General features: G+C 39.7%; 2 protein-coding genes across 2 annotated transcripts; one reads left to right on the top strand and one right to left on the bottom strand.

Annotated features, from left to right (window-relative positions):
• Window positions 1-994: 994 nt before the first annotated feature.
• Window positions 995-6,432, bottom strand: fam241a (family with sequence similarity 241 member A). Its single transcript, XM_079573808.1, has 2 exons — window positions 6,160-6,432; window positions 995-2,942 (listed from the first exon to the last, which is right to left on the bottom strand). Exons 1-2 carry the CDS (start codon window positions 6,310-6,312, stop codon window positions 2,652-2,654), a joined length of 444 nt encoding a protein of 147 aa, XP_079429934.1. The 5' UTR covers window positions 6,313-6,432; the 3' UTR covers window positions 995-2,651.
• A 2,499-nt stretch (window positions 6,433-8,931) lies between these two features.
• On the top strand, window positions 8,932-14,278 carry LOC306976132 (TLE family member 5-like). The gene is made up of 7 exons (XM_079574015.1): window positions 8,932-9,305; window positions 11,383-11,480; window positions 11,803-11,866; window positions 11,955-11,999; window positions 12,085-12,147; window positions 12,534-12,608; window positions 13,453-14,278. Exons 1-7 carry the CDS (start codon window positions 9,279-9,281, stop codon window positions 13,687-13,689), a joined length of 609 nt encoding a protein of 202 aa, XP_079430141.1. The 5' UTR covers window positions 8,932-9,278; the 3' UTR covers window positions 13,690-14,278.
• The last annotated feature ends 2,343 nt before the right edge of the window (window positions 14,279-16,621 follow it).

Raw genomic sequence — 16,621 nt, 5'->3', positions numbered from 1 at the left:
CATAACCATTGAATGACCGCTCCCTGCAACTCTGCTTCAGTAGTAAAACAATCAACAGCTAAATAAACAGCATAAAAACATATGTCAAGGTGTAAGATCCTAAATAATTCAGACTTTTCTAAAAGGGAAAAAAAGAAACACTGCTCTGTGTTTTTCCCACAGTACACAACAACGTAGACAGACACTGGCACAGAGGGGAGCTAAAAACAATATTGGCATGGTATGATTTAGAGTCGATGCAAATTGAGTCCATAAAAGCCCTATATCAGATTTATTTTTTCTAATACTGTCGTGGAATTACTTTTTTTTTTTCCTTCTGTATATTCTCCAACAGAATTACGAAAAAAAAAAAAGACCTATGTGTGCTGTGCATCTAATTATAAAGCCTTCTAATCAATTGTGAGCAAACAGGCTAGGTGTTGTTTACATCACTGCGCTATTGCTCCATGAAAGTTGTGAAACAGGCTTGTTATAAACTCATCCCAGCAAAGATTTAGGGCGTTAGAAATGTGTTAAGGATCGGTTTGCTACCAATATACGATTCACACAATTGTTTGTAAAAATCAGGTAAAGGGCCTTTAAATAATGAGAATGGGTTTGATGAAGCTGTTTGGATTGAAAACACAGATAATAGAGCACCACCTCATGACATCAGCTGGTGGGGTCGTGTGATTTGAGCTCTTCAGTGAGATGAGAAGGATTACTCAAGCACATGAATGAAACAACCCAACTACAGTTATGCTTCTAACAAAAGGGGGGGAACACAATCAAACTCAAACAGTCAATTCAGCCCTGTTCACGGCAAAGGAAGCGATGCATGAGCAGAGGAAGCGCTCATCTACCTTTAGTGCACACCTTTCTTTGCAAGGCCTGCATGTTACGGTTTCCTGTCTATTCAAATCACCAACACTAGTTTTATTCTATTCAAATGCCCTCCATTTTATAGCAGTGAGTTTAGTAGGGGGGTGTGAGACATGCTGTGCTTCTAGGCAAGAAAATGCACTTATTTTCCATACTCCGATCACAGTATGGAACAGGAAGGGCATTTGGTGGAAAATACCAGCCACCTGGTCACCATAGAACTCTTTAACGGTGGAAATCCCCCCAAAAAAGAGAGAAACACTAAAAAAAAATATAAACCAGTGATGACTGTCTCAGTGTTGTTGATCCTTTGGGCTTTAAATAGCTCTTTCCTGTGCATCTGGGGAAAAAATGCATGAATGGATGTGACTTCCTTAACAAGTTAATATGGACACAAAATGAAACACAAGAACGGCTTTAAGACAATAAAATAAAGCCTTAAATAGACTAACCCTAAACTAAAGCATTCTTTCTCAAACTAAGGTCTGGACAATAGTGGTTTTATGGTACTCAACCATATTAGCCCTTCACTTTTGGTAATGAAGCCGTTTGGTTTGGTTGCCACAGCATGACAAAAAAAGGACATTTCAAGGAGCACAAGGAGCAAATATTGAGAATCAAACAGCAAACAGGGCAAGGATAATTTGTAACTTATTATTAATGTAATGGGCCTAATATATAACCAAGTACACTTCAAGATCACCATAGCAACAATCTGCAAGTTGAGCTACTTTAAAGCCATGCAGCGTAACATACCAGCCAATAAATAGTGAGCATTTCTTTTTTTATGGGTGTTTATGGTGAAAAGAACATCAGAAAACATGCGCCTCTCCTCAGACCAGACACGCATCTTTGAGAGCTCTTATTTTTGTAAGAAGTTGCAAAAGAAAAAGCATTGTCTGTGTCTGGTTGAGCATGAGGAGCACGTTTGGTATTGCTGGGAGATTTGCTTATTCATCAGGGCTTTGCTGCAGTTTAGTTGCCCTTGTGACGTAGCAACAAACAACCTGGAAAATACTGCAAGTGTGGCTTTAAATTTAAGTCAACATTTTTGCTTCAAACCAATCATAAGTGTCGCCATAGATATGTTTCCCATCAGGAGCTAGCCTCGCAGCTTCGGGTCCTGCTTATACCTGAGTTAATAAACTACAACAAACACAGTAATGACGCCACAGTGCTTGTGAAAATAATAAAGGTTCAAAGGCCTCTTATCTTAGAACAATTCAGAAAATATGCCATTTTACATTTCTATAGCAAGGTAAGGTTCGCTAGTGAAGAAAAAAATAAAATACAGTAGTTTGGTCAGTCCCATAAACTGATAGAAATGATTATTAATAATTTGTATCTTTATGGGGACCGTGCTGAACCTTTTTGATAAAAGACAAGGAAGCAATAGATGTACGGCACTTCAGTCATTCTTTCTGTGAGAATCAGGCGATATGATTTAACAGCACTTTACTTTAAAGCATTGTAATAGCATGGTGCCTAAAAGTGTAATAAAATGGGAATTGCACAGGGCACACTTAATTGATTTGATTATGATAAGTGAAGGGCCCGTACACTTTTAGACATAATTCAATTTGATTAGAGGTCATTTCCATTTATGTTTTTTAACCAGAACACCGACACCATTTCCATACAATTTATATGTCAATACTGTGCTGTGAAGTAAAGTGTGACTCATTTAACAATTACAATCACTTCCAAAGGTTCTCACTCTGACATCCCCATTCATACTGTCCTTTAGTGTCAAACATTCGAGCAAACACGAGGAGTCTCCGATAGTCTCCCTAGTCCTGGATGTAGATGATGATTATGCATAGAGTTCCCACAAGTCCGAGCGCCTGGAATCCCAAGAACCACAGCAGCAGCCAGAATATCATGATGACGACCGGCTCGACTATTTTGTCCCCAAAGGTCATCTGGGTGAAGCCTATGCCCAGGAGACACTTGTTGATCATCCCGAACAGAGTCCCCATTCGCTCGCAGTCGTCCAGCACGGGCTGCCTGGTGGGGTCGTCCACGGTGGGCGCCTGGGCATCTCCGGTGCCCTGTTGCCCTGCAGTCGGCCTCCTGTGGTCCTGTAAAAGAGCAGATTGTTGTGTTAGGCAAGCTCAAAATATGTCTGTCAGTTGTTATCATAATGGTTTGCAGGAGAACAGGAGTATTCAAATTCCCAAATGTAGTAGCCACATGGCACAAATGCAAATGAAAAGTTTTGAATAATCATTTTCTGTGTGAAGCTGCACAAGAAACATGTTTAGGCCTGTATTATCTTCAACTGAACAGTCACAGATACAATTTACAGGCAGTAGCGCTGGACACATTTGATTTTTCTTCTTGTTACTATTAAATGTGCTGCCTGACTCATTTATAGTACTTAGAGCAGTTAACTCAATATGTGGCACATGCACTAAGGCATCTTCGGGTGGTTCTCAGTGTCTTTGATCTTGAACTGGTGGTACTTTGCTGAGGTGGTATACGGCGTGAAAGTTTGAGAGCCAAATGCGCTAGGTCAGCCAAGTACTATTCGATGATACAAGCCCTAATAGGGAGTTTTAATGGTAAACTAAAGTTAGATAAAAGCCTGATGCATTTCACAACCTACTAAACATATGTATTCATGTAAGATTACTTTGTGGTTTGTATGATAAGCATTTCCTCTTCCAGAGATCCTCACTGATATGTTAATAGTTAAACTTGAAAGTCTTGATGCCTTTGCAGACTGACACAGTGAGATGATGGTGTATATACCATTTGCTTAACAGCAGCATTCCGAAACACTATAGCTCTGAGTCTTAAGACCTCTGTGGCTCGCCCAAATGAGTGGTTTCATGACGATGAGGTGTAGCAATTCTGTCAGCTGAGTATGTGTAATGTGCCTGTATCTGTAACTGGGATAATGCTATAGACTTTTTGGCAAAAACAATATCTAAGCCCATACAGGGGTTCAGAAAGTGCCACTTATTTATTCCTATGCGATTATGTTTAGTATTATACTCAAAAAGTTCTTCTTAAAAGGTCCTATATCTGATTTTTTATTTTTTTATTGCAAACAATGAAAGGGGAAGCCACTAAATTTAAATGTTAGTTGTGGTCCAAACTCATTCGTAACTTTCCTAATATATTTGTAGCATCCAAAATCTTTACAGGGACAAGTTTATAGGCACATTTCACAACTTGCAGGGTCACTTTTCAGGGTCACGTTCACAAAAATGCTAGAAAAATAGCCTGAAAGTTCATGAAATTGATACAAATGTTTAATAATTTGGTTCCCCACAAACGATTGAGTTTACAATATACTTAAGGAGGACAAAATTAATTTCATTCCATTTCTAGAAGTAAAATCAGGCATAGCTCCTTTAAACACACATACACACAAATATTTAACAGTCTAGACTAGCATTGGCACTGCAGAAATAAGTACCACTTGAAGCATCTTCTTGAAATACTGATATAGAAAGGATGAATGAACAATCGCAAAAAAATTCAGTTCATATATTCTTTCCCTCGTAGTTTTCAGAATTCCTCCAACAAGCTACAATCATATCCTCTGTTGACAATGGATTTTATCACCACTGACAACATCGAACCTACCTTTACACTTTGTTTGCCAACAAAGAAAGCAAGTCTGTAAAAGCTGTACCATAAATCACTGTATGAATGAGTTATATGCAGAAGAAAATGTGACTAAACTTGTTAAAGAATGCAGGGGCAAGTTTGCAGAACATGTAGGTCAACAAACCCACCTCATCGTGTCAAGACTGTGTTGCAATGATTCATCATTTGGTGCTACTTTATGACCTACCTTTGAACTCTGGATTGACTACAGGTCTTATAATTGAAACTGACAGCTGGCGAGTTATCTAGTGGAGCCAAAGAATACAATTGCTGACCGGCACAAGAAAATGGGAGCACATCACTCCCATTCTGTCCTCTTTACACTGGCTACCAGTTCCCTTTCGAGTCAAGTTTAAAATTCTGCTGATTGTTTTTAAATGCCTAAATTCACTGGCACCTAAGTATCTGTCAGAACTGCTGCAGCTCTACTGTCCTTCCAGAGCTCTGAGGTCTGCTGACCAGCTCCTTTTGTCTGTTCCTAAATCCAAGCGTGTGTCCAGAGGTGACCGAGCCTTCTCAGTGGCGGCCCCTAAACTTTGGAACAGCCTTCCTCTACATGTGCACTCGGCTCAGTCTGTAGAGGAGTTTAAAACCAAATTAAAAACTTGTCTTTTTGCTTTGGCCTTCGGTTCCATGTAGACCAGACACAGTTTGTGCCTTTATATATGACCTGTGTTTAAGTTTTATTGTGTTTATTGTACATATTGTTACTGTTCTTGTACAGCACTTTGGTCGACTATGGTTGTTTTTAAATGTACTTTATAAATAAAATTGACATTGACAATTCACAGTTAAAATATAGACAATTCACGATGAACTCTTTGCCAAAAAACTATGAATGGAATCAAACCTTCCAAAACGTGAAGTAATCTTACTGTTACTTGGCTTTTTTCAGGTATTAATGCAGAGTCATTGTAGCTAAAACACAATAAAAAAAATAGTGCAATAGAGGTCCAAATTAGATTACACAATATATGACCTGCGTGACAGCACACATTCACATTCATTTATATTATATGAGCAATACGTCATCTCCTATGTGTATCATCCTCTGTTGTATTATATTATTTTCTTGTAGATTTTATATTATTATTGTTTGTGTATTGTGTACTTTATTGTTTGTAGATTTTATTTGTAGTTTAGATTATTGTATCACTGCTTATTATCGATTTACTTTTATTTAAAAAAAAAATTGTTAAGACTGATGGGGCTGAACAGAGAAATATCTATCTCGTTTTACTGTTTGTTTTGGTTTTATCAACTGCCCACGTGCAGCACGTCGGAAACGATCTAACGTTACAAAAAGCGCTTGAGACCTAACCACAAAAATATAACAGGCATATTTTAGGATAAAGTAAACACAAAAACTCTTCTAAAAAAAATAATTTAATAATAATAAACTTATAAACGCAAACTATGTCATTTTAGCAGAAAGACTTACGTTACGTGCGACTTTTTAACGCTTTAACTAGTTGTTAACGTTATTGCAACCGTTCCTAACTGACAGTAATCAGTAATCAGCGGCTTCCTATGAGCTTAGCAGCAGCTGCAGCACCGCTATAAAAGCCCACCGTGGCAAATGCAGACTTGTTTATGCGACAATAAGGCTAGATTAGCATCCGTGTGATCTAATAATACATTCTAGAGCTAGCCAAGTTAACACTACTTTCGCATTACCCGGTCTGTAGAGTGCTGAGTTGCCGCCGCCGCCGCCGCTCCGTGCAGTGTATCAGCCATATGCATTCTCCTGATGTTTTCTGACATTAGCCCCAGTAAATCACGTCGATGGATGACATTGTGTTCGTTTGGAGGCGAGGAGACAGCGGACATGTTGAAGGCTGTCCACGAGCAGCAACTTTCAATGCATGCGAAAAAAGAAATGTATCGCAGTCCCAGTCCGAACGCGCTAGTGTGCAATGAGGAGGAGGCGCGTTCATCATAGCTCTCAAATACAACGCTAAATCTGTCGGGGTTGCCAGAGTAGAGATGCATATTCCAGCCTCAAATCTGACAAAAACTAGAAAGCACTAAAAAAAAACGAAAAGAAATGAAGGAATACAAGAGTGGTAATATATAAAGGACTGAGCATGCACGGTTAACGTTTATTTATTTATTACTTATTACTTTTTTTCTTAAGACATAATTTTGCAGCATGTGCAGCTGTGTAAGTTGCCAGATTACTATTTTTCCTCCAAAGTCACATCAACCATTGACCCACACACAAAAAAAGAGAACTCAATTTATAATATGAAGCTATCAATAAACAATGGATACAAATATATATTTTTTAATAAAAACGTCACGTTATTTTGTGAAAAAAAATAAAATAAAATAAGGGCATCATTATAGTAAAGTCATTTGCAGTTTCTGATATAGTTTGTTTGACACATTGGCATGGCACTACAAAAAATATTCACTGATTTTGCATAAATTAATAAGTAAATAATATGCTTAAATGCAAAAGAACAAAAAAATGTAGATGAATAACATCAGTTGCAAGTTCATCAGTTGCATAATTGTCATTTGATTTCAGTGAAGCAGCAATTTTGATCAAGAAATGTTGGCCAGAAAAGTTATTTTTATTTGAATTTATAAGCTGCTGACAGGAAGTGACATAGAAGAAGGTAACGTCCCATAGCAGTTTGGTTGCATCTGAATTCCTCAAGTACATAGCTTCTGTCGTGATCCTAGCTCCAGCTAACCCTTATGACATAAGGTAAACCGTTCAGAGCTGTTTGCACAATCCAACCATCCCAGCGGCGGAAACAACAGGGGAAGTGACATCGCCAACAGCTTTGTCATAAAAACTACATCACCGATATAGTACTGGACGATGAAAAACACTCCTACTGCAGCCACTGACTTTAATAACTCAAACATGAACCACAATAATTAAGTCACACAGAAAACAGACGATGAAAAGCTGTTCAGATTTACCTCCCACATCCGGTTTGGGCTTAGACCTCTTACCAATTTACTGGTTTCGGACATAGCCCTAGACTCACTCATTTCCCAACAACCGTTTTAAATTTTTGACCTTCTTCTGTGTCACTTCCTGTCGGTGTCCAATAAGTAAGTGAAACTATACACATCACAAAAAAATGACAAACTAAAAAAAAAAGCTGAGTACAATCTTTAGCAAAAGCTTGAATAAAATTGTGTTATGTTTCAGCAGAAATGTGTCTAATGTGTCATAATGCACTTTAAAGGAATGTCAGTGTTTACCAACCAGGGGTACAGGGATTCCTGGGGGTAAACAATCACTTAGCAGTGGGTACTTGGAATAATTTCAGGTTTCAACAGAACTGACTTACAAAAATCTGAGCTTAGGGGAACTTGAAAAGAAATGTCAAAGGGGTACGTGACAAAATGCTGTATGTGTGGCTTGTGCATAATCAGTTAGGTGTTTATTTTACTTCATAATGAGCCCCACCCACTGATAACCATAGTAAAGAACCATGGAAGAGAGAAGGCATAGGGCAGGGGTAGGCAACGTCAGGCCCGGGGGCCAAATCCATCCCTCCAGCACAGAACCTCTGGCCCCAAGATGATTTTGAGAAATATTATTGTGCAAATAAGAGATCAAATACCTGTCAGAACATCCCGCTTGGTCATATAATGTTAAATAGTGATTCTCTACTGGTGGGTCAGGACTCAAAAGTGGGTCACGGAACCATTTTCAGTAGGTCGCGAGTCTAGGGAACTTTTATTCAATATTCTCCATCTGAAACTGTATGGAAACACTAACTGTGTCTGTTAAATGTTATTGGGTTGTTTTGAACATAATTTCAGTCTTAAAGCTGAGGTACCTGATTTTTCCTGTTCAAACATTAACATTTTTTGTTTGGCCCAAACCTGTTTCTAACTCTCACAGTCCCTCCGGTGCATTCAAATTGTTCAAATAATTTAATTATATGCACATGTGATGAAGTGAAGCGGGGCGGCTTCCCCCAAGATAAATTCCACAAATTTAGATTCAACTTCTATCATCTCACTAAAACTTTATGTGATGACAATACGACAAGGTCTGTGTTTTGCTGTGTTTGCATCATACTCTGAGGTGGCAAAAGTAAATGTATTCAACAACACCAACAAATCTACTGCTTGTTCAACAAAAACGTGTGTGGAAAATACAATATTTGATACGATATATGACAAATTACAGTTTTATTTGGGTCCTCGGTAATGGTAATGGTGGGTCCCAAAACCCTGCCACTTGGGAACCACTGATGTAAAACAATGGCATTTGCAGAAAATAGGTCTTTACTTTAGGCTACAATATTGAGGATCGGCCCTTGGGTGTCTTAGGAATGATGGAAATCGGCCCTCCACGACGCAAACTCACCTACCCCTGGCGTAGGGCATAGGGTTAGTGCAGAGGAGGTCAGTTCAGTGGCTGGCCGCTTGGGGGCGCTCGCCTCTCCGCGCCCGCTTTGTTTTCGCTGATGCTGCTCTTCGCTTCAAAGCAGAGGAGAGTCGCTCCGTGTGTGTCAACATCCATCTCTCCCCGGGGAGGCGTCGCTTTAACCTTATCCCAAAACCCGATGGTCATTTTTCAAGACCCTTTTTTTATTTGCTAATCCTCCGACGTAGCGATTTATCTCACCCCGCAGCGAAGAAGTTTGCCTTTGATGGTCGTAGCTCAGAGTTTAGCTAACGATTTGAAGAATGACATAGTACAAAGTGCAAATAGTGTCTCCAATTTATATACCAAATACCTGGGGACCTGTTAGCTTAGCCATCTAGCCTTACATTTCCGTGCGATCGGAGGGAAAACGGGGATACAGCCTGCTGACATGATGTTTCCTCAAACTAGACACTCGGTAAGTTTGTCTTTGCAGATTGAAGTTGCGTCTCGTCAAAGTTAGCACTGAGCATTGAGCTAACAGGCTACAGACACAGCTGATAAAGCGGTGCTGTCTCCTAGCTGTCAGCGTGTCCACTATCTATCGCTCTTTGTTGCATTTGCACTTAGCACTTGTGTGTCAGAGGTGTCTGCCTTGATACAGAAACGAACCCAATCTTTTAGTGCAGTGCTAATGAGAAGCTACGTCTCTCGCAGGCACAGTTTACCGGATCTATGGGAAATATAGTTTGCTGATCCTTTCTTTGGCCTTTCTTTAACATACTGTAAGAATGCGAATTCTTGCGTTACTGTGATTCCCTTTGTTGTCATTTTCTAAAGGTTTTTTTTGCTTATGGGTTTGATTAATTCATGCTAAATATAGTCTATATAACAGGAAATTGATTAAATATGTAAAAAAGAACTTCTGCCATTCTCTGATTTGAAAGAAATCACTGGCCATTTTTAATACCATTACAAATGTTTAAATGTATTTCCACATTAAAATGTTAATAGGATCTATTCATAGTAGTTTCACAAGTCATATTAATCCACATTAACTCCTAATTCTGATTGATTGATTGATTGATTGATTGATTGATTGATTGATTGATTGATTTGCATATTAGCAGTAGCTGAATTCATTGATTCCTTTTGTACTCGCACTGTTTTTCTTCACACTTTGACTTAACATTTACATTTGGGGGGGGGGGCACTCTATTCAAGTTTGATCTAATTAAATTCACTGTAGTGCCTCACTCAAGCTTGTAACTAGTTCTGTTGCTCTGGGCTTAACATCTAATTGCGACTGTGATTGTATTTGCAATTCCAGAGTTTTGAAAGAAGCACAGGGGGAATTAACGGCTGATATCAGCAAAATAATGAATATAAGAATTGCATGCATTTCAAATACAGGGTTAACACGTTTGCAATATTCCAGGTGTACATGGCAGCCCTTAACCACAATGACAAAAAATACACACAAAAGTACACTTTCTGCGATTACAGTCCTGCTTCATATGGTCCATAATATATTGTATGATAATCCCTCATTACATTATCACCGTAAAATGTAAAACCCCACGTATAATGTTTATAACTTCAGATCCTTTAAGCATCTCATGTCAGTGTTTATTTAAGGAAATCATCCACTCCTTCTGTAACAGTGCCGTTTCAATCATGCCAGAGATTAATGGACTAATTGTTTCAGTGGATGCTGAGTTTTGACCTCTCCCTCATCCCTTGCGCTCTCCCATAATCCCGTGGAAACCACTTGTCCTTGTGCCATTTATTTAGAGAGTAATAAGGTTTAGCGCACACGATAAAGCCAGGATTACCGCTGAGGCTGCTGGTTTAAGTGTTGTCTGCACAGAACCGGACTTGGATCGCATATGGTCCGCATGGGCACACTCTTAATCTTCTGTAAACACTTTTTCCTCAAATGTGGCCGGTCAATTTGGCCACGGCATCTGTTCAAGAAAAATCAATATTGGAATAACTGGAATTATGCAGCTTTAGGTAAACTCCACTGGACTTTCATCAAATGAACAAAAATGTTTTCCTGTTCGTCCAAACTTGTTATAATGACGTCTAAGGGTTAATCTCAGAGGTCAAACTCCTGTTTCTAAACAAACACAAACTCATCAAAACAAGACGAGACTAGTGTCCTCATACAGTGTCCAATCCTTTTTCTTTTTTTTTTTTATCTTTCGGCTCTTTCCTGTATCTCCTTAGGAGATCGGATGCCCCGTCTGTCACTGTCTGCCTTATTTCTGTCACAGACTGGAGTTGGTAATATGAGTGAAGGGTCTTGCCAACCTTATAGAAGGTTCAAATCTGAAGCTATTAACACTATTAACTAAATTGTGTTATCAGATTATGAACCACATTGTGTTATCAGAAAAGCTGAGCAGAGAAGCTTGCAAGTTTGCCTTTCATCCCCAAGTCCCGCTGTCGACATAAATCAAAAGCAAAAGTGGCTGTGCCTCAATAATAAAACCAGTTGCGACTTGTTTTGTGAAGTGTGAAGTTGACAGTGTGGCGTTGCTGCTCCACAGGCGTCCTCGCAGTCAGGCCAAGCTCTGAAGTTCACCACCTCCGACTCCTGCGACCGCATCAAGGACGAGTTTCAGTTCCTCCAGGCCCAGTATCACAGGTACACAGCCCCCGCAGCTCACTTCAGCTTTCAGCGGCCTCTTATCACCTTTATTCTGCTTTTGAAAGGCACCGTAAAGTTGCACTACCCATTTCCTCCTGCTTTCAAGGCGTGAAAGTCAGAGACAGTTGAGCATATAGTGTTGGCCTCTGCCCCAACCCATAGATTTTGATATTAACAGTGTGTGCAGTCTGTTTTGTTCTTTGTTTTTTTATACACATATACCATTTGCAATGCTGGCCTGACAAAATTGTTTACATGCTACAAGATTAAACTCTTAATATCTGCAAATTTGTAAAATGTTTTGTGGATATGTTTGCAGTTTGAAGTTGGAATGTGATAAATTGGCTTCTGAAAAGTCAGAGATGCAGCGTCACTACATCATGGTATGGATTTTTACACCTCCATTTTCGGTCAGATTTAGCTTTTTAGTCAAAGTTTGTACACTTTTATATGATACTCTTCTGTTTTCAGTACTATGAAATGTCCTATGGCCTCAACATTGAAATGCACAAACAGGTAAGAAAGAAAAGGATTTACCAGGCCAGCCTTTTGTTTTTTTGTTTTTTACCAACTAATAATGTATTTCTCTTGTCTGCTGTAGGCTGAAATAGTCAAAAGACTGAATGGGATCTGTGCTCAGGTGCTGCCTTACCTTTCTCAGGAGGTAAGAGACACTAGAAATGCTTAATGAAAAGCAGCAAACTAAGCATGAGCAGCATGCGGAAATACTTAAAACCAGGTCTTCATCAGGGCTTAGTATAAAAATGATCCTTTATCTAAGAGCACCTATACAAACCTTTGGAGTACATTTGGTCATCGCTGTTTCTACATCTGTGATCTACAATCTATTTCCTTAAGGCTAGACATTAGTTCATGGTGCACATTTGAAACGCAGCCATTAACATTTGCATTAGCTTTTGAGAGACGGCTGTTATGCAAACTGCAAAACTACTGCATGAATCTCCTGCATTTCAGAACATGTGTTGTTGTTTGAGAACATTATATCGTCTAAATAACTGCGATTTCGATTCAATTCTTTCTTTGTTTTAGCACCAGCAGCAGGTCATGGGGGCCATAGAGAGAGCCAAGCAAGTCACACCTCCAGAGATGAACTCCATCATTCGAGTAAGTCTTATAAACTTTAAAGCCTCTGTTACTGCGCCTCTTTGTATTATGCATGAGAGTAGGGAGCGTGAGTAAGAAACCAGGCTTGTGATGTAACGGAAAACAGCGTCTTTTTACCAGCTTTTAAACAGTATTATTTAGCACTTCAAAATACCACTGTGAATGTTCTCTCTCCACCTCTGTAGTAAATCTTTCTGTATGCAAAAAAAAGGCTTTTTGGCAAAGTCTGTGCATCCTTCCTGTGTTACTAGATTGAGAATGATTGATATTGAAACCACAATTGCAAGTGTTGAAGAGGAGGGTTGAAAAATGAGCATTTCTATGACTCATTTTAGGTGGAGAGAAGCTTACAGGCACGATAGCACAGCGGTTAGCGGTTAGCTGGAGCTAGAAGCTCCAGGGTTCGATTCCCACCTGGACGTGGCCTTTCTGTGTGGAGTTTGCATGTTCTCCCCGTGTCTGCGTAGGTCTCCTCCAGGTTCTCCGTTTTTCCCTCCCATCACAGATACAATAGGCCAGGATGATTGATGTGTGTGTGTGTGAGTGAATGTATGGAAGTGGCGCAGACATGTGCAGTCGCAACAGCAGTCTCCCCCAGGCGAAACTGAAGCTACGTAGTTTACCACCACTGAGTATGGAGGGAATGTACAATTGTCTCATGTAAAGCGCTTTGTGAATATGTCTGTGAAAGACGCTGGATATAAAGATCTTCTTCCTCTATTTTAGCAAACAAAACAGTGCTTTTATTGCAGCTCAATCACAAAGGTTCATCACAAATGCTTTTACTTGGATTGCGTCATTGGCGTTCAAATACTCACTTTTTGTCTGATTTTTTTTCCCCCAGCAACAGCTCCAGGTGCAGCACTTGTCCCAGCTGCAGGGCCTGGCTCTCCCCGTGGCCCCGCTGCCCCTGGGCCTGACCCCGCCCACACTGCCCCCTTCCTCCAGCTCCGGCCTGCTCTCCCTCTCCTCCATCCTCGCCAACTACTCCCACGGGACGTCCCAGCAGGGGAAGGAGGACAAGGGCAGGGACTCCGCCGAGAGACCCCCGCGAGCGGAGGACGGGGACAAGTCCGACTAATGCTACAAACAGATTAGCAAACCGTTATCCGGAGTGGGGATGTCAGGAAGTCAGGTCGTTTTTTTTGTTTTGTTATTGAGTATAGCGGGAAGAAACGTTGATTTTTTTTTGTGCAGTTGTCATGCCAACAGTTAAATGAATTGTATGATTTACACTGGTGATAATTCAGTATGGGCTTAAGTTTTTTCAAGTTTAGACCCTATTTGGAAAGCATTAAGTCCCATTCTTGTCTGACCTTAACCTTTTTTTGGGCTACAAATTACACTAGGGCTGCATGGAAATTGGTTTGTTCTACTCGTATTGCGATTTCGATTAAATTTGCGATTGAGGTTTAAATATCAAGATACAGTTGCGATTTTATGCACCTTCAACAAACAACATTTGAGAGAAAACTGAATCCCATGCGCTTTAGAGCATATTTGTCGAAGTATAAGGCTACAACTTTTATTCGTAATTAAGACGTCATGGATACAGGAGACTTTTGGTATTTGCATTGAATCTTGTACTGAATAATTGCAGACATTGCGATTTCGATTTGATTAGCTGTGAAGCCCTATTTTACGCCCAGTTTATTTAATCTGGTGGTACTTGTAAAAGCTAAATAATCTCTTAAGTGGTACTTTTTGCGAAAAAGTTGGATTCTTTTTTTCTAACTTTGCTACGTGATTCAAGTACAAAGCCTTTTTGGAAGCAGAGTCTACCTTTTAAATTTAATCTACTGTTTCTTCTCAAACTCTTACCTCGCAATTATCCATATTTTGACGATTACAGTGTTTCGTGACATCTATAATAATGATTAACTGTAAACCGTTTAAATCCTGACATCCCCAGTCTGGAGCAAGAGAGAGGCATGCTGGGTAACTGAGTTCAAGCCAGACCAAAAGACCTCCCGTGAGGCGGATTATCGTAACGACAGGGTGGAGAGGACTGAATACAAAAGATGAGCGTTGAGTGTTTTATAGTATGTCATTGTTTTAGGCTCAGTTCAAGCTTTTAGACTTTAAATAGTGCATTTTAGTATAAGTCCAGGCGAAGTAAAAGCAGTCCCTCTGAACAGACGACAAACATTACTGTCTTAATGTACATTCTTCGGAAATCTACCTACCCCTTTTTATTAGACTACTCCCCGATATTGCTAAGTATTATTAAAAAGCGTAAATTGATTTAAATTTAGTGTTGCGTCCATGAATATGTCCAATACAGTCTGACGTATAATGGGTTGCGTTCACGTTCTAAACTGATGGAGGGCTGCTGAGAAATCTATGGCTTTAGGTATGCTCTTTAAACATTACTTCCTGTTTTGACCTGATGAGCCCAAAGTTTCACATCCTTCTTGTGAATACAAATTAATTACGGTAAAAAGTAGTATAAAAAGTGGCAGACATTATACTATCCAGGCACAACAGCTGAGAATATGGTTTGCAGAAGTGACCTTTCTCCCTATTTTGAGGCTTCTTTCAAAACCTGAGCCACTCCTGTAGATTTATATCGGCCCATGCCCTCCATCCGAGATTGAAAATCATGAAAGTGAACCTAAACTATTATCTTGTCATTGTCAAGTATTGGGGTATTTGATAAACATGTTGAAATCTGGTATTTTAAGTGTCACATAGAAGACACTGCTTATAAAAAAGGTAATAATGGACATGGATGAAAAGCATTGCCAATTGTTGATCAGATTAAGCACCTTTTTGTAATTTCCCTTCACTCCCGCCCTCCCGCTCCTTTTTATCCTAAACTGGTCTACTGTTAAATGACCAGAACTTTATGAGCACTGTATACCTCTGTAGACGTTTACCGACACTGTATCAAGCATTTTAGTTACGCAATTGAATCCTCTTAATTAAAACGGAAAGCATTACCCCAAAATAGTTTTAATACTTCCCTTAAGGCTGCATTGTTGTTGTTGTTAGAAAGGAGTCAAAAATGATTATTAAATAGCACGGTTTGTGTAAGCTTTCAGCCGTACTGGAGTTTTCCATTGTGGACAGAGGCTCCTAAGCTATCATCTGTACGTGGTGGTTTAAAGCTGCATTATGCAACGTTTTATGCTGGAAAAAAAAGTTGATATTTGTGTGTATTTGACCAGTGGCTGTATGAGTGGTCAGCACGGCGCCTTTACTTTCCATCACAGTGGTCTGTAGGAACGCTCCAGGATCAACTGTTTGGAAGGTTTTCACTGCAGGTGGACCCTCTCACTAGAAAACCTACAAAACAATTGATCCTGGAGCGTTTTAGAAAAGGTTAAGGTGCCATGCTGACCACTCATACAGCCGCTGCGTCACTACAAGGTCAAATGGGCACAAATATCAACTTTTTTTTCCTGCATGAAAGTTGCATAACGCAGCTTTAAGTGTTTGAGGCGTTTCCAGGAAGCTTCGTCAGCACCAGTGATCAGGACGAGTACACCGATCCAGTGGGATAGGGGGTTCACTTGTAATTGAGAACCATCCCTCTTTATGCTAAAATGTTATTCTCAACTTGTTCGAAAAAACTTCTGCACCTCAACATTATCTAAATTGAATTCCAAATTTCTGATAATTATTAAATGAAAACTCTTGAAATGACCAGAAGTTAGGTGAAGCCGTTATTTCCTTTCCATTTCCATAATGTGTGTGTCAATGCAGTGTCTTAAATTGTACGTCTACATTTCTGACAGCAGAGGGCAGCAGTGCTTTGAAGTCAACTCACTCCTTTTTTTTCCTTTCAAAGTGAGTTATCCTCTTTTTTATTTTTATTTTTTGACCACCCCTGCTTCTGAGCACATCCCAAATTTTTATAGTCATCGTTTTGGAAAAGGCACTTATGCTTTTTGGCCCTGGCCCCTCCCTGTTAGTCCCAAACCCCAACCCCCCCCCCCTTTTTTTTTTGCCAGAAACGAATGGTGTTTTATTGCTGTCGAGGGCCAATTTGTATCCATATGAATTTATCA

Source organism: Gobius niger (assembly GCF_951799975.1).
Source record: "Gobius niger genome assembly, chromosome: 16".
NCBI classification, from domain to species: domain Eukaryota; kingdom Metazoa; phylum Chordata; class Actinopteri; order Gobiiformes; family Gobiidae; genus Gobius; species Gobius niger.
The sequence above is the reverse complement of the archived record's forward strand: the minus strand, read 5'-3'. Positions and strand labels throughout refer to the sequence as shown.

What these genes read in the sequence shown, in the direction of transcription:
- fam241a (XM_079573808.1), bottom strand. Translation starts at nt 6,312, where the DNA reads ATGTCCGCTGTCTCCTCGCCTCCAAACGAACACAATGTCATCCATCGA. An exon ending in CTCAGCACTCTACAGACCGG is followed by an intron (nt 2,943 to 6,159) that starts GTAATGCGAAAG and finishes GCTCTTTTACAG; the next exon opens with GACCACAGGAGGCCGACTGC.
- LOC306976132 (XM_079574015.1), top strand. Translation starts at nt 9,279, where the DNA reads ATGATGTTTCCTCAAACTAGACACTCG. An exon ending in TTCCTCAAACTAGACACTCG is followed by an intron (nt 9,306 to 11,382) that starts GTAAGTTTGTCT and finishes GCTGCTCCACAG; the next exon opens with GCGTCCTCGCAGTCAGGCCA. An exon ending in TGCCTTACCTTTCTCAGGAG is followed by an intron (nt 12,148 to 12,533) that starts GTAAGAGACACT and finishes TCTTTGTTTTAG; the next exon opens with CACCAGCAGCAGGTCATGGG.